General features: G+C 29.6%; 2 protein-coding genes across 2 annotated transcripts; both read right to left on the reverse strand.

Annotated features, from left to right (window-relative positions):
- Positions 1-1,119: 1,119 nt before the first annotated feature.
- On the reverse strand, positions 1,120-9,244 carry LOC132936769 (uncharacterized). Its single transcript, XM_061003537.1, has 3 exons — positions 9,066-9,244; positions 3,855-4,706; positions 1,120-2,975 (listed from the first exon to the last, which is right to left on the reverse strand). Exons 1-3 carry the CDS (start codon positions 9,069-9,071, stop codon positions 1,530-1,532), a joined length of 2,304 nt encoding a protein of 767 aa, XP_060859520.1. The 5' UTR covers positions 9,072-9,244; the 3' UTR covers positions 1,120-1,529.
- Positions 9,245-24,522: 15,278 nt separating this feature from the next.
- Positions 24,523-25,780, reverse strand: LOC132941247 (general transcription factor II-I repeat domain-containing protein 2-like). Its single transcript, XM_061009211.1, has 3 exons — positions 25,684-25,780; positions 24,724-25,621; positions 24,523-24,577 (listed from the first exon to the last, which is right to left on the reverse strand). The coding sequence occupies exons 1-3, from the start codon at positions 25,778-25,780 to the stop codon at positions 24,523-24,525; spliced, it is 1,050 nt and encodes a 349-aa protein (XP_060865194.1).
- Between the last annotated feature and the right edge of the window lie 1,530 nt (positions 25,781-27,310).

Consider the following 27,310-nt stretch of genomic DNA (forward strand, 5'->3'; position numbering starts at 1 on the left):
GTATGATGTTTGTATGTATTTTGTATGTATTTGTAAGCAGTGGTAAAGATCTTGTATGATCAGAAGGGCTCAGATATATCAAAAACTGATTGAGGGAGGGGGGCGTGATGACACTAGGTACGTACACCAGAATACGACAGATAAAAAAATTAAGATATATATACCAAGTGAGTTGGCGGTTCTTATGACGTGGCTTGGCCAGTTAAAACGATAAATATACAATATTTATGTACATGGCATTAGACCACAAAAATAAATCTATGACTGATGTTCAATTTTTTTCTACTTCACCTTTTGGAGTAGTAATAATGCTACGATTTAATACTTCAGCATCTTTTCTGGTAGGAAAGCGAATCTAGTTGGTAAAGTAAGATATTTCCAGTAGTTTTAAAAATCGTCGGTAAAAACAAAAAAAAAAAAAATTAAGGAAAATAGGGATTTTTACAAAAACCAGTATTTGACAAAATCGCTAAATTTGCTTTAACTCCAAAACTAATCAACATTGCATTACATTTTCAAGAAATACTTGTTAACGATATTCAAAATAAACAGATTTTGTTCCGTGAGCTAAAAAATTAATAAACCTAGGTACTTTGGACTGCTGAAAATATATGTAGGTACTAGGTATGTATAATACTGGAATACATTTTAATTCATTTAAGGTTAATAAAAATATTAATAATTCAGGTAATCAATGTTAAAAGTATTGTTGCAAAATAATAACCAATATTAGTATGTTATATTGATTGTAGGTAGCCTAATATATTATATGCCTACTAATTTTAATCAAATCAATACTACCCGTATCCGTATTGTATGGTTTTGTTCTACGCAAACATGGTAAATACTTATATTTACATAAATAATTGTAATATGGTAGGTGAATTTATGATTTTTTACACTGTTTTGGGGCAGTAATTTTTTATACCGTTCATAGTATCAATAAGTAATATTTGCTTAGAGCTACCTAATGAGTTTTATCTACTCTCCCGAAAGTATAGGTAACACATTCTGTATTCAGTATTTCAGTGATTATCTATTAAACTAATTTTATTTAATATTAATATGCTAGAATATGCTGTTAAGTACAAAAAACTATATAAAAAAACCATTCCATAGACAAATAAGGTTTATTCAAATAAAACGATTATATATTAAACAAGTATTAAAATTATTAAATTAATGTTAAATATAATACGATTATAAAATTAACAAATATATTATCGCCATATTTCTAAAAATAATAGCAAATTTACATAGTACATTTCACCAATAAAAAAAAGAAATGTGATTTATACATACAAATATGCGTAACTCAATAGCAATACAGAATAAGTGTAAAGTAACCAAAGAATAAACTGTGCAAAGTACACAAGTATAAAGTCAAATGTTTATAATACTATAGATGGAATAGTAATACCGATACAACTAAAAAATGGTACAGTTATATTTATTCATTTAATAAATAAATACGTTTAGTTAAGATTTTCTAACAAGGTATCATACATTTTTGAGCAATAAATATAGTATTAATAAGATGACCCACTTCCTAAACCATTACGATTACTACCATAAGATCCACCTAGACCACTACTTGAACCACTGGAGCTACCATACCCACCTCCTAGTCCCCCACTAGAGCTCCCTGATCCTCCATATCCACCTCCTTGACTACCACTTGAACTACCAGATCCTCCATAAGCACTTCCTTGAGAACCACCTGAACCACTTGAACCTCCATACCCACCTCCTATACCTCCATTTGCACCTCCTGATCCTCCATATCCACCACCTAGCCCACCGCTTGAGCTTCCTAATCCTCCATAACCACCTCCTAGACCACCACTTGAGCTTCCCGATCCCCCATAGCTACTTCCTAAACCACCGCTTGAACTACCAGAACCGCCATATCCACCTCCTAATCCATTTCCACTAGAACCACTTGATGCTCCATACCCACCACCTAGGCCACCACTTGAACCACCGGATCCACTATATCCACCTCCTATACCTCCATTTGAACCTCCTGATCCTCCATATCCACCACCTAGCCCACCACTTGAGCTTCCTAATCCTCCATAACCACCTCCTAGACCACCACTTGAGCTTCCCGATCCCCCATAGCTACTTCCTAAACCACCACTTGAACTACCAGAACCGCCATATCCACCTCCTAATCCGCTTCCACTAGAACCACTTGATGCTCCATACCCTCCACCTAGACCCCCACTTGAACTTCCAGATCCTCCATATCCACCCCCTAGACCACCGTTTAAGCTTCCCGATCCTCCATAGCTACTTCCTAGACCACCACTTGAGCTTCCCGATCCCCCATAGCTACTTCCTAGACCACCGCTTGAACTACCAGAACCGCCATATCCACCTCCTAATCCACTTCCACTAGAACCACTTGATGCTCCATATCCACCACCTTGACCCCCGCTTGAACTTCCGGATCCTCCATATCCACCGCCTAGACCACCGTTTACGCTTCCCGATCCTCCATAGCTACTTCCTACACCACCACTTGAACTACCAGACCCACCATAACCACCTCCTACACCACTTCCACTGGAACCTCCTGATCCACCATATCTACTTCCAAGACTACCACTTGAACCACCATACGCAGCACCATTGTTGCTAGATCCACCGCCATTAACATTATTGTAAAGACCTCCTAGATTACCACCACTTCCCCCTAAACTTCCTGAACCACCGAAGCCTCCATTTCCACCATAGCTATTTCCAGATTGACGATCACCAGCATATCCTCCTACTGGGTCAGTATATGTAATTTTAGGTTTGTATCCATCTTCATCAGCTTCGTATTCAACAATTTGTGTTCGACCATCGGGTAGTAGTACATGATACACTCCGGTAGCTTCTTCACCTTGGCGACTTTCTTTATGACCAAAAATAGCACCGGATTCTGGCGCATTAACTTCGTAGGAAAATTCATAATTTGCAGGTTCCTATACAAAATATAATTAATTAATTAGATGTTATGAATAAAAAAATAATACAATTAAGTATACATTATATATATTAGTGTATTACAATATAATCAATCAATTAAGAAAAATTAAGTTTTTTATAATAATAATGTTAAAATAAAATCATTAATCAAAATGTTTATTGATATAATTAACCATAAATGGATTACACTGCATTGGTAATCACTATTCATATAACTTAATATAAGGTATTGAAAAGTAATATAATTTCTAGAAAATATTATTATTAATTTCCTATATTATATATTATACAGGTATAAGTATTATTATTAAAATATTATTGATTTAGAAATATTATAAGGTTTCATTTAAAACGGTTCCTTATGTAACTAAGGTATTTGTTATAAATTTTAACTGGAAATACAAGAATTTAATTATTCTTGAATGTAATGAAAAATTAATAGTTTTAAAATGTTAAGCTATTGTGAAGCAAATTTAAAACTGGATAAAACATAAAATAAAAACAGCTATATTTAAATTAATTTTTTAAAATTTTATATTATGGTGATTATAATTATAATTATTTTAATATTTATCTAGGTTTAGTTAAGTTGATTGTTTTATTATTTAATACCTATTAAAGTTTTTCTAAAAACAAAAAATAGTAGTAGGTAGTAGACGTAGTAGTATAGATTTTGTATAGTTTAGAAAGTTTAGAATATACTATCTCAAATAAATTACTCTGAGTAGTACCCATTTCACAAAATTACTACTAACTACAAATAATTATTCATAGGATAATTTTATAATTATATTATTACATGAAACAATTATAATAATAAAAAATATATTTTTGTTTATTAAATTAAAATTGTATTATTTATAATGTAAACTTACCGAGAGAGGATCGTTTCCTGATCCACCAAGTCCATTACCATTGGCTCCTCCAAGTTGGTCATATGACCCGGAACCTCCAGCTCCATAACCATCGTTATTTCCTGAAGATGCTCCACCAAGTCCTCCACCACCACTTCCATAACTTCCAGAGGAACCACTTCCGTAATTTCCGAAGCCACCTGAAGATCCTCCTCCATAGCTTCCTGGTGATCCACTTCCGAAGCCTCCTGAAGAACTGCCTCCATAGCTTCCAGACGATCCACTGCCAAAACCTCCTGAAGAACCTCCTCCATAGCTTCCAGATGATCCGCTGCCGAAACCTCCCGAAGAGCCGGTTCCATAAATTCCATTTGATCCAGTAGAACTACCTAAACTACCCGATGAACCACTTCCATAACTACTTGGTGAACCACCTGAATAACTTCCAGACGATCCACTTCCATAACTTCCTGATGATCCACCTCCATAACCTCCAGTTGACCTTCCAGTGCTACCAAGACTACCTGAAGATCCACTTCCATAACCACTTGTCGATCCACTACCGTATCGACCATTGTTGCGAGAACTAGATCCTCCATAGCTTCCTTTGTTACCTCCAAATTTAGATCCAAATGAAGGATAACGATTGTTGGCTGCTCCTGACAAACCAGATTGAGATCCATATTGATTGGCACCGCTGAAAAACGGACTGGCTGATGATGATCCTACTCCACCGCCATTTCCTCCACCATATTGTCCTTTGCCTCCGTATCCTCCATTTCTACCGTTTCCATTGCTGTTGCTACTTCCACCACCATATGGTGATTCAGCAACAACAAATACAATTGATAGAAGCAGTATTATTAGTGCTCGCTAAAATAAAATAATTACGAAAAATTAATATTAATTTAAATATAAGTTTAAAAATGTTTTATTTAAAAAATCTTGAAGAAATATGTTTATTGTTTGGTTAAAATAACGTCAACACCTTAGGTTAGAAGAAAATTGATTTTATTTTTATTGCAAATTAAAAAATATTCAATTTTAAATTTGTTTTAATTATTACCTAGTACATTATTATTATTATTGATTTGATTTTAAATTGTGTAATTTTCAACTATCAAAATTAAAGAGCGGTTAAGAGGATGTCGCTCTATTGTACAGTAGGTTATAAGTGGGTGATAGTAATGGATGGTGTTAAATTTGAATTCAATGATATAATAACATTGTATACAAAAACGATGAAGTGGAGACGATTTCTCTGCTTATGACATTTTATATTTTAGTTATATTGTTATTATTTATTAATAATACAGTACGGATTATTATTATTTGATTATTAACGTATTTGTATATAATAATATACTTTAAAAGTACCAACGAAAAATTATTTTAAAATATAACACAAACCTAAAATTCTTCTTCTTCGTTTAAATATCTAATTTCGTCTAAATTTGAACATTAGATAACTATAAAATAACAGTATTTTATATTTTTTCATATTTTTTGGTTACATAATAACCTATTTATGTGGAACATTGTTTTAAATTTTCAATCCTTAGCTATAAAATTTGAATCTGATAAATTTTTAACTAGAAAATAATTTTTAAACTTTGAGTTTGATAAAATATGTTGTCAACGTTTGAACTTTAAAATAATATGTGCATATGAAGTTTTAATATTTTTAACTGCTGTTAACAATACATCATGAGCCTTGTATTCAACTAAAAACTGTAAAAAAACAGTGAGAAAACTATAAAAATTGGAAACTAAAAATGTCAGTAAACAGCTCAAAACAATACAAAATATTTTAAAAATGTTATGGTATATGAAAAATGCTAATATAAACATTCAGTCAACATTTCATGTATCTACGGTCATTTTTTTAGAGTTACATCAATAACCAAAATCGATTTTCTTGAAAAGTTTTTCCTTCATTTTTTGTTTGTTTTTCTAGCTGGTTTTGAAAACTAATGGGAATGTTTACTTTTAATTCCCTTTCCCCCCAAGTACCAACTAGATTCACTTTACTATCAGTCCTAAAAGGTGATGGCAGACACGAATAAAAAAAAAAAAATTAAAAAAAGACACATCATTGTAAAAGCAATACTTTCATCGCTCCGCTCAGAATATAAAATGAATGACAATTGATAAAAAAAATATATAAAAATATCTTAAGCAATTTACAATAAAAACTAATTTTAACTTTTAAACTGCTATTCTATCCAATTACCTAACACATTTAATTATAAATCGGTATAAGTATGAAAATATTTTCATGTTCAATTAAGTTGATCACAATTTAAATTTTAAGACTTTTATCATAAATTATTAATTAAAGTTTAAATGTTAAAATAGTACATGTGGTAAAATATATATTTCTGTAAAATTGAATTGATATTTTTAACTGGTTTGGATATTACACTGTTAACTATCAAATTCAATTGGTAAACTTACTCGTATAACCGTAATACATACTATGTCGTATAAGACCTATTGTACATGGTTATTTCTACATAACTGTTAACTAATTATAAATATTCTTAGAAGAGCCTGATACATTAAAATATTAAATGGTAAGATAAAATAATTTCGATAGCTTGAAATAGTTAGTTGAAAAAGTTCGAACACTCTAAGATACTCTGTAGTATAATTGTATAGTGGTTTATATTTAGTCAATGGTCTAAGAAATTTTGTTTATTCCAAAGACTAAGTATAATCAATTTTTAATAAATGCTAAATAGTTTTATCTTCAACGAATCCTATAGTTAAATATTACAAATGTTTATACATTACAATACATTACATTATGATTAATCGTTTTAAAGAATATTTGGAGCACAAAAGTAAACTTATTATTTTTCGTTGTGTATAATTAATTATAATCGTTGACTCTTTGCGATGAACACTACACGAATGCATATGAATATAATCGTGTATAGTGTATTCTATATATAAAGACATAGGTACCCACCTGCATAATGTTATTTTTTAAATATGACATAATAGTATTCTATCCATATTAGAATTTTAAATACATTCTTTTGTTTTAGCTACAATGATTAGATAATCTACTATATCGTTGTATGTGACAAATTCAAAAAACTTGCATATATTAAGAAATACCTATCTTTATTTAGGTTTAATGTTCTATTTTAAATTGCTTATAATGCCTTCGCTATTAATAGTTAAATTGTGTATATAATAAAATATTTATCATGAATATTACATAATATGTAGCGCAGTATGTTGTGTTATATACCCATTATTATTCTAAAAATATTTTAATATTAACTCAAAATGATAAATATCTTAGTAAAAGGTAAAACTTTTTAAATTTTTATTTCTTAAAGGTTTAATTGTTTTCCCATAATGTTTCATAAATAAAGGAAATAAAAACAAAACTTGCAATTACTCGTTTTAAAAATATTTAAACTGATATAAAATACCTACCCATAGATTATGAATTACAGCGGGATTTTTATCATAATTGTTTTAGTTTGATTACCGCGGTATCTAAATTTTTCTGTAACTTACGATAACTTACTTCTAGTATAAGAATTTTCCGGTTTAATAATAATGGTTTTATAAAAAGTTGTGCATAGAGTTTCTTCATGTTTCGGCAAATATTTAGTAAAGTTTAGTTAAAAAAATTTAACTTTCAAAAACAATATTGAAGGTATATAAACAATAATAATAAATTATAAAATGTTTTGTGTAGGTACCTCTATACAGCAATTATATTTTATTTTGAAACCTCGGCGGTTTTTTTTTATATTCCAGTAGCTATTTGAATATTATCTTTTAATTTCTATTCAACGCATTGTACATATCGTTTCAAAAACAAATATAAATATAATCATAGGCACTTTAACAATGTGTGGAATAATAATACCTACATTTTTTGTATTCAAATCGTTGTAAAGAACATTTTATGTAAATTGAGAGTCTCTAAAATATCAGCTAAAATGTACCTATAATCTACATTAAGTACCTTTTAAATTTTAACGTAATTACGTTAAGTGTTTAACCTAAGCAATAATATAGCAATTATCCACGTGACATTTAAAAAAAAATATTAAGTTCAAAAAGTGATTTAAAATTATGGACATCTTTCAGCCGTTGCACGTTGGTAGCTTTACGTGAGTGGACGCATCGGTCTATAATATAGATTATAAATCGTTTAAATGATGTTATTCTGCAATAATTTATCAATTTCTTAAAAACCTTAAGTAGATTACATATGATTAGTTGGCCCGTGCGCAGTATTACAGAGGCATAATACATTATACATAGTATGTTCGTGAAGTTTGTGAAAAAATTTATTTTTTACATGTAGGTACGTTCCGAAAACCACAGAGAGCACGTTAGGTGTTTGTTTATTAAGTTTAAATATTGAATATCTGAAAGTTCATTTTTTGAAGTGATTATTTTCTACGTCCTGTAGTTGTTTTTGGTTGTTATATTAACAAAAATGTGTTTGTGAGTTGCGTATCCATTAGATACGTTGGCCAATGGTGAATTTTTGTTTCAGTTAAACGTAATTTTTAACGAAATAGGGCATTTTAAGTTTTAACGCAAATTGATTGAGCGAAAGCAATATCGTTTGGTGTGCGGATTATTGAATATGGTGCAGTATTCATTGAGAAAAAGGGATGTTGACATCAAAAATAATAATATATAATATGATCGTTTTTTTCCTTGGTTATTACTTATTCGATTATTGCAGTTCCCGATCAATAAACTATATTGTCGGGTTGCACAAAACATTTAATGAATCAATAGTGAGCTAATGGTCCCTTAAACAAGATTTAGTGGCCCACGATTGTTCCATTAAATTTTTAGTGAACCATTAAATTTAATAAATTGTCTATGCAACTCACGACCCAGCATAGGTGTTATATATACCTACGTAATACAGTGGGTTCCGTTTAACGTCATCACTGGTTTATAGAATCAACTGTTTATTGGAATCAAAAATAAAAATCCCAAACCAAATATTATATTGAAAAAAAGATGCTTTATGAAATCAACTTCTTAATAGAAACAAAATGGCTGTATAACTATATATATGCATAATATTATAATATATATATATTATGATAAAAAACTTGTATAATTATAATACAGAATAAACTGTGGGAGAAAAAAAATTTAAAAAAAATAAAACTAAAAATTTAATATCCCTTTTGATCACCTTTCGTACGGTCTAGGTGTAGGTAGGTTACTCACGTTCATATTGCAGATGAGTTTGTCGTAGTAGACGGCGAACGACTTCGTATACAGTGATGTTGAGGATGACGATGAAAGTGGCAGCAACAGCGACTAAGTATCAACAGCGAAGACAACCACGATAACGATTCGAGATTTCTATACTCTGTGCAGACAGTATGTGTGACTTGGCAGACGACGATGCGAATGATGCGGTCTCGGGGTATGGTCCATGGAATTATATACCCCGAAGAGACGGGCTTGGAGAGCGGTTGAGCAACGTCGCCCCACTACAACCACCGGCTGTTCTAAAAGGTTTCGAATTTTTGATGTCGATTACCCATCGTCAGTATAATATAATAATAATAACGACAACGAAGAAAATGTACGCCGAATTATGTGATGACACCATCCCCTCGCCATTCCACCATTCATTCATACACCGTATGTATACCTATATAATATGTTGTGTCTGGTTATGATATCAAACAGTATTTATTATTACAATACCAAATATATTATGCGTATATTAGTCGTGACAACGGGTGAGCGGGTGGGCGGGAGCGTTTACCGAATACGACCCATGATCGGTGGGTGGGTTATTAATCCGGTGGGGAGGGGGGTGTCGCTCGTCTCCAGCTTGGGACATGCCGCCGTTTGACGGTTTTAACTTATAGGACACTATAATATGTTTCATGGATAAACAGAGGTGTACGACGACGATGACGATTATGATGATGATAAGTGACGACTATGATGATTATAATATTATTATAATCGTGGACAAGGACGCTCGCAGTCATCAGGTGTGCATGCGATATATGCAGCCGTTTTGTGGGAAACAGAGAGCGTACGCTAGGTTTTCGTGTACATAAAGATCTCATATCGATATTATGTTATTATTATTATTATTTCCACTGATGGTTACAATTATTATGATATTATTATTATTAAAGGCATGTGTCGTCGTGTCTCGCACGGGCAGACGAACCAAAAAATGTGGCAAAATTACGTAACGCTATTTGTACAGCGCATAGGTACCTACACACACACACACATACACACACACAGTGATCTAAATAGATGCGTTAAAAATATAAAATATAACAAAACGATTGAATGAGAAACGGTACTCGTACACGTCGTCGCGTCCGTCGTCTCTATCGCATCACTCAGCCGCCACCGCCACGATTCGCGCGCACGGAGTTGTGTCATTTCGATCACGGACGACGGATGATCTAGTTTTAATGCGTCTTCAATAACGCGTTACGTTATTAATTTCGTGTTATTACATCGTCGCCCGTCCGACTCGACCGAGCCCATTATATTGCACTTATCGCGGCCGTCTAGCCCGCCGCCGATATAATAATAATAACATATTATATAGGACCTATATTATAGATGGTGTTATATTGTACAGAATATAATATACGAATACACATATTATTATTATTATCATCGTCATCATCGTCGCGCCGTGTGTGTAACCGTTTAGTGTTATTATTTTCACGGCACGTTTCTTTTTTCTTTCTTTCTCTGTATACGACTCTTCTTCGTATCCTCTCGTTTTCGAAACACTTACTTTTATTATTATTATTATTATTATTATTATTATTATTACTGCACGCCAAAAAATACGCGTATACACCAGCTATTACCTATATACGTCTACGCCATCGCGGTGTTTGTAAATCACGGTAATGTAATATCCGTAATAGTATTCGGTTGGTTAGTTTTTATTATATTATATATATATATATATATAATATATATAATATATCGTGTATTTTCACAGCCATTATCAGTCGTGGGGGGATGACTTCAAATGCGATTAATATATCAACAACTTTCTGACTAAGTACATGATATACTATATTACTATCTATACTCACATATTTCGATATATGAGTGCATTAATTTGTTTTTAAGACACTTAAAAAATATGTTTTGGCATAAAATATACATTATTATTTATTATATTATTAACAATGTAAGTTTATGTTTAAATAAGTTAAATGAGGTTAAATAATAAAAAAAATAAATATATTAAAAAAAAGTAATAGGTAGTTATTTCTTAGTATTCTTGCAAAAATATGTTTCTAAAATCAATAAAACAAAAACTGACAAGGGTGGCCGATCCCATATAGCTGCGAGAAAGGAGAGAAGAAGATGTAGAATCAATTTTAAATAATAATGGTTATATTTTAACTAAAAAATACATAGATTATAACAATACAAATCAATTTTCAAACTTATAATAAGCTTTCCTAGATACACAGATTTCTATACTATAGAAGTAGTAGTGTGAAATAAAGCTCTGTGATATTATATTAAATATCTTAAAAAAAAACAAAATTATAAAAACTATAAATATACATTTTCTATCACAAAATATTTTTAGAAAAATCAAAAACGCAACAATAATAATTATTAAATTATTAATGATAGGTAATAACAGGTAAGATTAATAAAATACTTTCAAATTTATAATAAAAGCAACATCAGTTTATAGTTTAAAAAAATGTTATGATAATAAAATGTATTAAATATTAATACTTAATTAAAAAGTAAAAATAAAAGTTATAAAAACTAACTACTATAATGCACATTGTGACGATGGCATACTTTTTAACCATCATAATTAATTGTACTAATATTATTGAAAATATACTCAATAAATTTAAATACCTATTAATAGGAAAAACATTTTATGATAAAATTATTATATTATTATCTGTTGACATAATTTTCAACGGGTATTGTCAATGTATTTAACTGCCAAAGTTCAACGGAAATAATAACGACCATGTGACCAGCATGGCCACTTTCAAATCAATTTTTGAGCAGCTTATGTGGTTGACGATATCTTTTAAACAAAATTCAAAATACTTCCCACAGTCCCACGAATGCTAGTCTACATGAAAAATGGTTTAACGCTGACAGCCGTACAGTGATACGTATCTTAGGTAGGTACCTATCTATTTTAGGTAAAGCTAGTAAAGGTTATATAGGTACTCATATATTAGGTATCTATATATTATATACCCACTATGATGTGATAGTGCATTACAAATTTACACGGCTTTACTATCTACTATTATATTGTACTACAATAGCTATCTACAACTGTTATAATATTATAGCACGATGCTTTGGTAGAACCATAGTCAACCGCAGGCAACGAGTTAATGTCGAAACACAATATTATATCTTTTAGGGGCCAAAAACCATATGTTATAAAGAATAATTTTCCAACCAGACTCTGGAAGTAAATGGAATCTTGAAATTTATTTAATTTGTCGTAATTTATCTCATACTTATATGGGGCTATGATGGAGCATTAATCGACACACGCATGGAAATATCGTTTAGATTGAAAGAGGAAAAATATTTTTAAAACAAGAAACATTGCAGACACCAGACACTACTTACCAACTGGCAACTTCATTCATATTTTCCAACGACGTGGTTAAAATGATAACTATCTAACATTAAGGTAAAAAGATCCTCACGAGGAGTTTTAAGTCCTAATCAATACTGCCTGCCTGTCACCTGCCGAACACATAAATATCCAAGGATCATCATCACGCCACATCTGATTAAAAACCGAATTCTTGTAAGTATAGCCAGTATAGGTATATCAAATAAAATAAAATAAATATATTGTGATTGAAGATTGATTAAATATATTACTTTATTTATTAATTATTAACAATTAATAAATAGTTATTAACCTAACAATAAAATTGGAAAATTAAATAAATGTAAGTTTAATTAGATATTTCGATGTAAATAGATATTTACCTACTATTGAGTATACCTATATTTTATTTTATCATACATTTTAATCCTATGTTCATTAAATTTAATTTACTGTAGTTGTTAAAATGTATAAGGGAATATTTTAGTTAGCGCACTCTATTCTCTGTGGGTACCACGAGCCAAACGCCCCAAAAACATGAGTAACAATATAATAGATGGCGCCGAGTTATGCTCCGTGTGCCTTTACTGCCTTTAGTTTTAGCCTTTAGGTCATACTTCACCATATCTACTATTGTATACTTCTATAATGCGTAATATAAATTATATGTATTTAGTTGAAATGAATACAAATGTTTTGGATTCCGAACGTATTGACTTTACAATGATCTGTTTTTAAATTTTTGTGTGTACATTAATTAGTTTTTTTTAAAATTATTGTTGATAAAAAAAATGTTCACTCGGTAAAAAAACTAAAATTTAATACAAATCTCATACATTTTTGATACTGAAAATTAAAAGTGTCCGTCAATATTTGTCAAAATCACAAAAATTTAAAAATTTATTTTGAGTTTGAAATTCATAAAACTTTTCTTTTTATATCTAAGATTTGGAAATGTAACACAACATTTTTCATACAATTTTCTACTTTCACAAACAAAACAATTTTACCAGAAAGTTAAATTATTTTTCCATGAGATTTTAAATTTTAAATTAATACGGCATTAGATATTTACCCGAAAATTAACGATTTATCCTCAATCGATTAATGATATTTTGTTGTTATTTAAAAACGAATAACCGTATATAGGTAGGTATTTGAAATGCTCACAAAATATTTATTTTATAATTTCCTATACATTATACAATTTAAAAAATATTTTTTACTCTTTTTGAGTTATTTATAGATATTTTTAATTTTCAATCTTTTTGGTTTTTTTCTATAAATATTAATAAATAATTTTTTTCTGAGTCAAAAATCTTGACAATTTAACATTCTTCATAAGTTTTTGTATTAGCAATTCTAAGATATTAATTATACAAGTGGATTTTTTTATAAACATTTAAAGTTGACATAATAATTTATCAAAATCTCTAAATTTTGCAAATTATTATTTATTTTAACTCACTTTTCAATTTTTTACACTAAATGGCATTTTACAATGCAACATAGCAATAATTATTATTAATAAGAAATAATTACATATTAAAATTAACAACAAGTATCAATATACACAGTTTAAGATGGCCCTACACGGTCAAAACTACTGAAAATAGTTAGTAAATAAATATAACATAAATAAATATACCTACATATCAAAAGTGCTATTATAACAGATGAGGTATATAAAACAAAGTGTATCAGGACCAAAATAAATAAATAATAGTTGGATCCTCATTGGCAATATTATGCATCATTCTATAAATTGGCCGGTTACGATAGTAGTTTGTCATACAAAGTGGTATTATGTATAGTGATTAGTGAAAGGATATGACTAATGAGATCAGGACTAAAAGCAATGAGTTCAAACAAAAAAATTGCTCGTTAGGTCTAAAAGCTTGAGTTTGAATACAAAGTACCTCATAAGATTTATTATAGCTATAGGTACGATTTTTTTTTATAAGCATTTGAAGTTAATAAGTGTTTGCAAATTATTTTGTAGTTAAAAATGTATAAAATGTTCAATTTTATAGCTAAGGATTAAAATTTTAAAACAAAGTATCTCATAAGGAGTTCATACTGCAACCAAAAAATCTATTTTTTATAAATATTTTATTGTAATTTAAAATTATTATTCGTAGGTTGGCTTATTATACTTAGCTTTAACACAAATATATTTAATCGCATTGTGCAGAACACTGTATAGTCTGATCCAGTTTATTTTACTGAATTAAATTTTAATTAAAAATATACTCTTCTTTATTATAATATAGTACCTATTATCTTACTAATAAATACTTAGTCACAAATAATGTTTGAAGTATTGAGCATTGAGAAATAAAATAATGATATACGCCAGTTTATTACAAAATATATGTAATATTTCACAGTCTGCAATAATTAAACAATGTCTTTAGGTTTCTTATCGTTAAATTTCGTAGATAGGTACCATAAAACCACATAAATTACAATAACTTAAATAGGTACCTAGGTATTATTACTTTTAATATATGGTAAATGCATCAACGTATCAAACAAGTTGTTACAACATAATAATATGTAAATGATGAATAAATGATTAATCAACTGATTAAAACATTATTAGATAACAGTGCCGTAGCAAAAAATTTTTTTTTTTGGGGGGGGGAGACTTAATTTTTTTCTCTAGCCTTTGAAATGCTATAATACCTAATATTATGACCCCTTTGTTCATAAAGTGTATCTACTATTTTTATCACTATATATTTATGTTAACAACTATGGTACCTACATTTAATATAACAATATTATTATAAGCCATAGGTAAATTTATTAATTAATATAAGCATATTAATATATTATTATTATATAAAAATGTATTGTAAACAAAACATTCCATTTTCTGTTCGAATATTATTTAAATGTACTAATAAAAATACAAGACCATATTAGGGCTGTTGAAAGCTGGAAGTTTTTTTTGGACTTAGACCTATAAGTGGAAAAAAATATACTTCCAACAGTCCTATTTGAATTTCGAAATAGTATATCGTGTGGCAAGGGCGGGAAGTGAGCTATTTCAGTCACGGGCGACGTGTGCGCCTGCACGAGCCGCAGGCAAGGGCCGCAGGCGAGGGCCGCATTTCACCCAAGACTGAAATTGCCTTCCCGCACAAGCCACACATACTATTTTTTGTCACGCCTCTGCAGTCATCGATCATGGCAAAGATAATGCAGGGATCTATGCAACAACTAGACTATAATTCTACGGCAACAATATTTCATAAAAGAAACGATTTGGTTTTATTTATTTTAAGCGTCACGCATGGAGGTTATAAAATGATTATAAGATGTAACTAAAATGTTATGTTAAGGACCGACGACCGTGGTATATATTTCAGTGTCTGTTTGTGCACTATACGCGCGGGAAATGTGCGTGAGGCACTTTTGGGGATTTCCACTTTACCGTCCGGCACTATTAAGGATTCCGATTTACCACCCACTGGACGGAAAAAAGACGCTTTCCCACGCTTAAACCGCTATCAAAAACCAAACTTTCGGCGCAGACGTGACAAAAAAAATATAAGAATTTCTAAATTTTATGTCTGTGTTTTGTAGGAAGTGAATTTTTTTTTCAGTAATACTAAATAAAAGTAAAAGTGAATTTTGAAAATAAAATATAAAATTAATTTGGTACTATACTAATTAAACAATACTACAAAGTACAAATCAAAAATCCATTTTCTACATAACCTAAAAAAGAAATTAAGAAATTCAAATATGTTTTCAAAATTAAAATAGGGCTTTTCGTACTTTAGTAATTCCGCTTTTTGGGAGTTTCGTGGCACATGGGAGTTTTTTTTTTCAAACATTTTTTTATTACAAAATATAATGATGTGACTGCGCGTATGTACGTTACTGAGGTTTAAGAATCTTAGCCATCGTTTATCTTTAATAACATAAAGCGTCCAGGGAACTCACACACACTAATGATCAGTCATTGAATATACAGTCACACAGCACTAACGATGGATGTACAATATTTCCTAAATCTAACTACTTCAAAATAGTTCGCTTTGATAGCCTTAACTTTTAATTTTTATCAAACATAATATAATATAGGTAATATAAAACAAGCCAAAAAAAAATTCGGAGGGGGCACGTGCAATGCCCCTGGATACGGCACTGTTAGATAATATGTCAATTTGATGTGATAAGGAATAGTGAAATTCAACAATAATTAAAAAAAATTGTATACCTATAATATAATATCATACAATAAAAAAGTTCAGTGTGAGTACACAATAATTATTTGTGAGCGTCTGAAGTTAGAATTTTGACAAAATTCATAAGAATGACGAAAACATGCAAATTATGTTGAGTTAGAAATTCATAAAAATTTCCTTTTTATATCTAAGATTTTAAAATGTAATACTTGATTACTTGTAAGTTTGATAAAAAAAAAAGGCTACCGGAAAATCAAATAAAATTGTTATGAGCATTTAAAGTTTAAATTTGGACAACATTGAATAGTCACTTAATTTCTCATGCAGGGATTTTCTTATTTTGTTGTAATTCATAAGCAAAATAACTGTAGATACTTGAAATGTATACCATATTTTATAATTTTCTATACTTGATAACATTTTTAAAATATTTTGAGTCAGTATGAGCTGTTTACAAACATTTTTAATTTTTTTAATTTTTTTCTATGTATGTCAATAATACTCATACAGTAGCATAACAGTAGCCATATATTTTTTTCCTCAGATCAGTACGCTTGTAAATTGTAGTAGGGTGGAGACAGTAAGAGTTTAAGACATGTAGATTTTTAAATATGTTTTTTGCATACAATGACAATAATAAAAATATAAAACAACATATTATACTAAAATTAATAATTCAAAATAAGTGTTAAAAAATATTTATATTCAAATATTTTATGTTTAATGTTAATACCTATTTATTAAAAACTAGAAAATTTAAATATCAGGTACCAATCCTGGCGGAAAGTTCTCTACAATATTATATACGAAGATTCGTGTGCGAGATCTTTAGCATGGAAGCGTGTAAATACTTCCACCCAACGATTTTCAGCAATTATATTTTCGGTAATTTTATACCTATATATATATATATATACCGTGTGTCCCAAAAAACAGGGGCCACATTACCACTCATTACCATGTAAATATTTTTCAATTCTGTTTGCGGGACATTAAACTAGACTAATGGATCGTAAATTTCTATGACTTACAATGTTTTTAACTCGTATATCTTGCGCATGCGCAATAAAACTTACATTTTTTTAAATGGCAACCTGTAATTTAAATACCATATTCGGGTTCACCGATTTTTTTCAAGCCATTTTGATGCATCAACTTGTGTCCTAAACCCAAAATTGACTAAACTAGAGCTAAGTAGAATTAAAAAAAATTTAAAAATTTAATTTAATTAATTTTTTTTTCTAACTGTATGTACTTATTTTTTATTCTAAGCACCATGAAACAAACAATCAAAATTATTATTATTAGACTAATTAACTATTTACTATTGATACATGACTCTGATAAAGAGTTCCATAATACCTAATATAAAAATAGCTAATGACATTTTAATAGTTATAGTTATAACAAAACTAGAAACACCAATGCTCATTATTATTTTAATAGATGGGTACTTAATTATTTTCTCAATGTGTATAATCACATTTTTGATAATTGGTAAAAATAATTCTATTTTGAATTTGGGGGGGGGGCGGCTCCTGGGCCAGAGTATATTTAGGGTGGGCCCGGCCCACCCAGCCCCCCTCTAGCTACGTGCCTGCCGCAATAACGTCTTTAATTATTATTATTTTAATTTTACTTATGGGAATTTACAGTATATTTATTTCTTATGTACAGTAGTGACTAGTGTTCGCATTAGCCCAGTATTCGGTATTTAGTTATAGTATAGCCGGTAAATTCATCCCTAAAATGAAAAGGTTGGTATTATGCCTTAAGTATAATAATTATAGCATGATCCGCTAAATCCAATAACAGTATTCATGAAATAAACAAAGGTCACTTTATAGAAGCAATGAAAAATAATAAGATTAACATATCTCAAATAATAACTAAAGAACAAAATTCCCAACTAGCACATACCAAATCAATACCAAATTCAGCAAACAAAATAACCAGTTAAAAATCATACCCACTCGAAAACTACAGTGGAACCTGGAGTCAAAATTCAAGGGAAATTAAATTGTTTCTACTTACTAAGGTAGTAAGGTTATCGTTTCGATGACGCCGAACCCGTATGTGTTGTTCTATCTCACAAGTGCGCAACATAGCAAATTTACACTCAGCAGATCACGTTTAGCTTTGTGATTTTAAAAATTAGAGTGAATTGACTTATTATGAAACTTTTTGGTAAGAACATTATCTGTGTTCGTATGTTGGTTTATTATGGTAAGTTCATTATTTTTAGCAAGGTATGCGTATATAATATAGCTTAATTAAAAATGCTCATAACTCACTGAAAACCTGATAATAATCGAAAAATACGAACATTCAAAGACATATAATGTTCTTACCATTAAGTTTGATAATAGGTCGATTCACACGAATTTTTAAACTAACGAGGCTAAACGTGATCTGCTGAGCGTAAATTTGTTATGTTACACACTTTTAAGACGGAGACAACATGCGAGTGTGGCGTCCTCTTAAGGTTTTCGACTTATCGATGTCCCTGCACTGTATAAAAACTTCAAGCATACGTGCAACTAGGGGGGCTTCGTGTTTGGTACTTTCAGGTCTTCCCTCAAAAATGTAAGCTCTAATTGTGCTCGTAAAAACAGTTTTTCAGTTTTTGGTCTATTTAAAATCTATAAAATATAACATAAATAATACGATAATAATGATACCTAAAATTATATTTTGTTGTTTAAAGAAACAGTATTTATATGAATAGAAAGGATAGCCAACGACGCAGCGGCAGCCGTGTGGGTTTGTACCACTTTTTTATATACCATATTATTTGATATAATATATTACTATTATAACTTATATTCAAGCCTGGGCAAGTTGATGATAATTATTAATTGAGGTAAGTTGAGCTGGTAGAAAACATTTTTAAAAGTTTATAGTTAATAAATATCCTAATTTGTAAAGGTTATTAGGTTATTTGGCGTCTGTGAAACCGAACTATCCATTACAACACATATTCGCTGACTACTTAAAATATAATCAAGTATCAAAACCGGATTGATCACAGGATATCCTATAACCTTGACCCCGCACTTGGACCCAATCATGAACAAACCCTAGACTCCATCAATTTTCTCAAACAAACTAATTTGTATAACTGTATTTAAAAAAAATAAAATTGTTATAATATACTTATGTATCAGTACATAACTATAATGTAAAAAATATGCTATGTAACTACTAACTAATGACTTGTATCGCCGATGTTTATTTATTTATGATTACCTAATAAAATAAAAAAAATATCAGGTATTTATCTAAATCTTTTTTGATAGAATGCAATTCCACAGATCATCACATTTTTTTCAAAATGAAACAGTTTTGTGTTATTCGGGGTAAAGCGAGATGCATCGTAAGCGGAACGGATGGTTATATATTCGTCCAAAATGAATTCAACCTGTCGTATTCTCGTAGTAATATTTGAGCACATGACATATTGCGCCGTCCAATAGTTCCGGCAACCTTATTTGAACGGCTTCGGCCAATTTTTCTATCCCTCATATCTCCGTTTCCTCAAAGGGTAGGTATCAATACCGACCTTTTCCAAGGAAATCTAGACAATATAGGCAATCTTATACAGGGACTGAAAACTTAATGATTTTATCGGTTTCGGTTTCGGGTTCGGTTCTCAAAAATCCAAAATTTCAGTTTCGGTTCTGGTTTCGGTTTTCAAAAATATCAAATTTCGGTTTTGGTTTCGGTTTCGGTTAATACCGGTTTTAACCCTTATTATTTTATTTTTGCTTTTTATTTTATTTTTATCAATTAGTAAGTAATGTATAAAAAATGAACATATTAAGAACTTCTATTTAATGATAGGTACCTATTTATAATTAAGTGTACCTATTTAAGAATTTAAGTAATATAATATCATTACAATATAATATTAACATTAAAAATTTAAAACTATAAAAAATATTCTATTATTTTCAATAATTTACTGACTGTTTATGAAAGTTTCACTATACCATTGACTTCTAAACATTGTAAGAATTCAAAAAACATTATTAGCAAACAAAACCTAAATAATAATATATTTAAAACATAACTAGATATCCACTAGGTACGTACCTATTTTGTTAGTTAATAGTTAATAATATTTAAATTATGAAATAATTAATAATTAAATTAAATTAAAACGTAAGAATGTATGATGTAGGTAGGTTCCTAGTAGCTAAACTGAGTTGTAAAAAAAAAATTTGTATATACTATATTATAGCTAAGATACCTAGGTCCTAAACACTTAGTACCTACAACAGTTTATTTTATATTAAATTTATTATAATTTAGTAGTAATTCTATAGGTACTTACTTTTATTTTGCCATTCGCAATTTTGGCACGCTGATTCGTTTAAGCTTTTATTGTATATAAAATATGAATGAATTGTCGACACACTTGGGCGACCCATATTTCAATTTATACTCAATACTTTATAGCTTTACGGTTTCGGTTCTTAAAAAAATATATTTAAGGGTTCCGGTTCGGTTTCGGTCCCAAGTTTTTCAAAAGGTTTCGGTCTTTAACCGGTCAATTTCGGTACGGTTCCAGTCCCTGATCTTATATTATGTATGTACATGTGGGCCGTGTAAATGCGTGCGTAGTAACTATAGTAAGTGATCATTAGTGTGAGTGACTGTGTATTAAATAAATAGCGGAGCGCTCCCGTACGTGCACGTACATGTCAACACTTTACACACTAATAATTTATTATAAATGTGAATTTTAGTGAAACACTGGAACTTAGTTTCGTATTTCCAGTAATATAGCTTACTGAGTGACATTTAAGTATATATATAAGAGTCGATTTAAGCTCTAATTTTTAGCTCTAAAACTTGTGATATTTTACTTTTTGAATTTGAATTATTGAGTTTAGTAATTAAAATATCGAAAATTGACTTCTATACAGTCATATATTAATTATCTTCTATAACATTGACAATAGGTGTTTTTACCCTCAAACCGCTCAATAAACCATATTATTGGAAATACAAAAATAGTTCCATAGAATTTTTCAATACTATTCATACCTACCCCTTGAGATAGACAATTTAAATTAGAAACATAGATTAAGCTTGAAATAAGCCTTTACTTAAATATATTACTGGGTGTAAATTTGATTGTCTGTGAAACTAATGAATACATTTAGGTATCTGTGCGTACGGCAGTAGGTTAGTATAGATACCCAGGTACGTGAAATTTTATTAATTGGTTTTCGGTTCTATAGTTCAAAGGGAAAAATCTAAAAATGTATGCCGCTCTAGGTCAGATACAGTGGCGTAGACATAATTTCTAAAAGGGGGGATCAAAAAAAAAAAAACGACATAGCTAAATGGGAGGGGAAAATAGGAAAATACCCCACCCTCTCAAAACTTTTTACTAAGGTAATAAAAAGCCAATGTGGGGGAGGGGGTCTGACCCCCACGCCACCCCCCTTGACTACGACACTGGACTCAGGTAGGTAGATCTAATTGCATGAAGGGACATTGATTCGACACCGCAACGTAGGTATAGTAAACACCCAAAAAACTGATTTATCGACTACTGCATATTAATATATTATTACAAAGTCCACTATGCAGAAACCAGCAAAAAGAATTTCCAAAAAATCTGCTTAAATTAGCAATATCTACATTGCGGCCAAGTCTACTCTTTCTTTAATTTATAACTTTAATACAGAAATACATTCATGTGCAACAAATCGCTTTTAATTAAATTGCTACTTACTAGGCGAGTTTCAAAGAAAAATATCCAGAAGGTGATTGAAATCTATTTCAAACGTTGACAACGCCAAAGACACAAAATCATAAACTGGCAATACTGTAAGTCAGGCATGTCAAACTCAAAGTATCAGGTGGGCCAAATATATTGAAAAGTTTACTATTTGGGCCGCACATAAAAATTTAGCGAAAAAATAAATATTTTGTACACATTTTTCAATTTTATTCTTTATGTTTACGAATACAGCAATTACAACTAAATTACAAAATTAAAAAACAAATGAACATTAACATTTAAATAAAATATAAATCATACTAATTATTTATGAAAATATATAGGTGTTGTATAAATTAGAAAAAAAAAACATATTAATAATACTTTTTAGACGATATTTGACATCTTTTTTCTCCCATCAACTTTTCAATTTCGGGAGAAATATTATTTGACGAAGCCACTTTTAATACCGCATTTAGATGTGTGTCGGTTAATCTGGATCTAACGGGTGATTTATTACTGTTCATTAATGAAAAAAGTTGCTCGCATTGATAAGTACTACTAAACATAGAGATAATTTTACAAGCAAATCTACGAGTTTCCACATATCGTATTGGCACAAAATTGTAAAAATCAGGAACACCAATCTCATTGAATTTATTTTAGATTCTGAGTGAAACGATGAATGTATTGATTTTACAATGATGTGTGTTTTTTTTTTTATTTTTGTGTCTGTGTACACGATAAGTAGTCGAAATAATGCTTCGATTTTCGACTTCAGTATCTTGTTCGATGGGAAAGTGAATATCGTTGGTGCATTGGGGAGGTCAAAATTTTAATTTCCCAGTAGTTTTCAAAAGCGATGTGAAAAACAAAAGAAAAATTAAGGAAAAACGGGAATTTTTACGCAAAATCGATTTTTAACAAAATCGATTTTGGTTATTGGTGTAACTCTAAAACAAATGACCGTAGATGCATGAAATTTTCACTGGTTGTTTATATTTGCATTTTCTATACACAATACAATTTTGAAAATATTTTGACTCTTTTTGAGCTGTTTACGGCCATTGTCAGTTTTCAATTTTTTTAGTTTTTTTTTCTATAAATATCAATAAAATTTTATCTGTTGAGTAAAAAAGCTTGAAAATTTAATAGAAGGCTCCTAGGTTATTGTTTCAAAGGCAGATGAAAAAAATTAAAAATCCTTAGTCACAGTTTTTAATTATAAGCATTTAAAGTTCAAATTTTGACAAAATACGGAAAAATCACGAAAAATAGCAAATAATTTGAGTTGAAATTCATAAAAATTTTTCTTTTTAAATCTAAGATTTGAAAATGTAATATAAGATTACTCATAAGTTTGTCTACCTTTATCAAAAAAAAAATGTCTAGAAGAAACTTAAATTAAATTTTTATGAGCGTCTGAAATTTATATTTTTACAACATTTGATATTTACTCGATTTCTCATGTAACAATTTTCTTATTTTATTGTAATTAAAAAACAAATGACTGTAGATACTTGAAAATTTCATTGAATGTTCATATTAGCATTTTCTATACACCATAAAATGTTGAAAATATTTTGACTCTTTTTGAGCTGTTTACGGACATTGTCAGTTTTCAATTTTTTTAGTTTTTTTTTTCTATAAATAACAATAAATTTTTATTTGTTGGGTAAAAAAGCGTGAAAATTTAATATAAGGCTCCTGATATATCGTTCTAATAGCAGTTGAAAAATATTAAAAATACATAGGCACAATTTTTTTTTATAAGCATTTAAAGTTCAAATTTTGACAACATTTATCAAATTTATAATTTATTAATTATTTTGTGGTTAAAAATGTATAAAATGTTTAACTTTTATGGCTAAGGATTTAAAATTTAAAACCAGGCTCCACGTAAATAGGTTATATATAAATTACTTTATTCACAATAATATCATCAAATATACTTGGTAATATCATAGGCTGACTGACCGTTTTCGCTCAGAATCGTTTTTCTTATACAATGATATTATATCATTGAATTCAAATTTAACACCATCCATTACAGTGACCCACTTGTAACCTACTGTACAGCAGAGTGACATCCACTTATCCACCTTTTTTAAATTTGAATCATTTTGAATCTCGATCAGTTCCATTTGTATACGTGTTGGAACATTGACTGCGTCTATTGAAAAAGGAGACGTAAACAAGGCAAAATCGTTTTCTAAATATTGGAAATCTTGAAACCTATTTTCGAATTCGGTCTTCAAACATATAATTTTTTCTGAATATTTTTTGTAAAAAATTGGTTCATTATTAATTTTTGTATACGTCATGCATGCTGGGAAATGCGTTAAGTCTTCGTTTTGTAATTGTGTTTTAAATAGATCTAATTTACATTTGAAAGCCTTAACATGGTCATTAATGGCTGTTATAATTTGATTTTTCCCTTGTAATTTTAAATTTAAATTCGATAAGTGCTTCGTTATATCGACCATGAAGGATAGGTCTTGTAACCACATTGGATCCGATAAAACGCTGACGTCTTGTTCTTTAGACTCTAAAAATATTTGTATGGCATCTCTTAAGTTCCAGAATCTTTCCAATACAGTGGAGCACGATAACCATCGTACTTCTGTAAAGTATGGTAAACCTGAATACTCGCTTTCTAAATCGTTTAAAAACATCGAAAATTGTCTTTGGTTCATACCACGGGATCTTATAAAATTGACCATTTGTTTTACTGGTCTTATTACATGTGCCATATTAATAACTTTTGTACATAACACCTCTTGATGTATAATACAATGTGTCCTATGAAATTTATGTTCAACATTTTCATTTGCTTTTTTTTGTAATCTTTCAACGAATCCCTTATTTTTCCCAGTCATAGAAGGAGCTCCATCTGTAGCTACAGATGATAATTTTTCCAAAGGTAAATCATATTTTTTCAAGAGTTCAAAAACAGAAACGAATACATCCTCTCCTGTAGTAGTATCAAACATAGGTATAATTTCCAATAACTCTTCAAAAATATTAAATTCCATATCGCAAGCACGAAAAAACACAGCTAACTGAGCTGTGCCACCAATATCGGTACTTTCATCACAAGCAATTGAAAAATGCTCGAATGTAGGTATTTTAATTTTAATTTGATTACTCAAATTGCATGCTAGTTCAGTTATTCTTTCAGCAACCGTATTTCGTGATAATGAAATGTTTTGAAAAACTTTTAGATTTTCGGACAAATAATTTCAGCAGTTTTAATCAAACACGTTTTTATAAAATCACCTTCAGTGAACGGTTTCGAATGTTTTGCAATTAACTCTGACAACACGTAACTAACCTTTACTGCAGCTTCATTTTCTTGTGGTATTTTAGTGAACATTATCTGTTGTTTTTTATACCCTGATATAAACTCTTTCAGTTTTTCTTGCCTCAATAACCCTTCATACTGGTCGTATTTTGACTTATGTTGTTCATAATGCCCCTAATGTTGTACAACTTTGGAACACTAATAATACTTTTACATATTAAACAAAGTATTTTATTATTGATTTCACTGCAAAAATATTGTAATTCCCAATTTTCTTGAAACTGCCGATGTTCATCGGTAATTTTTCGTTTATTACTACCACTTGGTTTTGATAGAGACATTTTTAACTATTAAATTTACTGAGGAATACACGTAACAAAATTTAAACTCGAACACACGGTGGTTATCGAACGACTAACACGCGTGTCGCAAACTGACGATATAAATTATTAATCTATGTTTTATAATCTATTTAGATATAAATGTATATAAAACCTAGAGATGGAGAATTTACGTAAAAAAAAATATCGGTAAATTTACCGGTAAATTTTACGGTAAATTTACCAATAATGTTGTAAAAATGGTAAAATAGCTAAATCTTAGAGCCATTGTTATTTTTTACTATTAGACATTAGTAAATACTAAATACGATTCGTATTAGGTACTAATGTTGTATACCTACTTGTTAAATCTAGTTCTTTCTAATAATAACAATAATTAACAAAAAATTTAAAAAATGAATCTAAAATATCTATTGTTCTGTATTAGACATTAGTAATTAGTACATTTTATGAAATATGAATATTGAATTATTCATATTACAATTAATAAATAATTTAAACTAAACTAAACTATCAAAATTCACATTACCTTTATTTCTTTTTAAGTCAAAACATTTCTATTTAGACTTAACTTTTGTATTGATAATAGTATATTATCAATATCACATTATCTGCATTCTTGGTATCTCCCTATAAAATCTTTCCTAATTACCTACTGATATTTAATGTTCTAATATATATTAGGGGTGGCAGAATATTGATTTTATAGTATATAACAAACTATATAAACAATAACAAGTATATAAATTATAAATATTACAAATGATAATATCACAGAAGTTCCTTTTTCGGTTTACCTACTTTGGTCCAACCTGTTTATTACCTATATTAAGATTTATCTTAAACCGTGATTAGTACTTTATTCATTATTGTATTGTTAACATTTGATAAAAAATATATCTCTTTACAATTTAGACTAGGCGTTTTCGATTTCATTTGATTAGAGAGGTCACACAACATTTTTTTTTGGTAAAAAATAATTTACCGGTAAAAAAAAATTGGTAAAATTTACGGTAAATTTTTTTACCGGTAAAAAATTACCTGGTAAATTTACTCCACTCACATCTCTAATAAAACCATCATTAATCCAGACTTTATTCGATTATAGTTTATCAGAAGATAAGACAGTATAATAATGTATACCAAATAAACCATTCTCTAAGAATCTAAAATAGTCATTACACGACATTAATATTTTTTTTTTGCACATTAATGTTGGTAGCAGCGGGCCACAAAAAAATGAGCCGAGGGCCGCATGCGG

The sequence above is a fragment of the Metopolophium dirhodum genome, chromosome 1 (genome assembly GCF_019925205.1).
Source record: "Metopolophium dirhodum isolate CAU chromosome 1, ASM1992520v1, whole genome shotgun sequence".
NCBI classification, from domain to species: Eukaryota; Metazoa; Arthropoda; class Insecta; order Hemiptera; family Aphididae; genus Metopolophium; species Metopolophium dirhodum.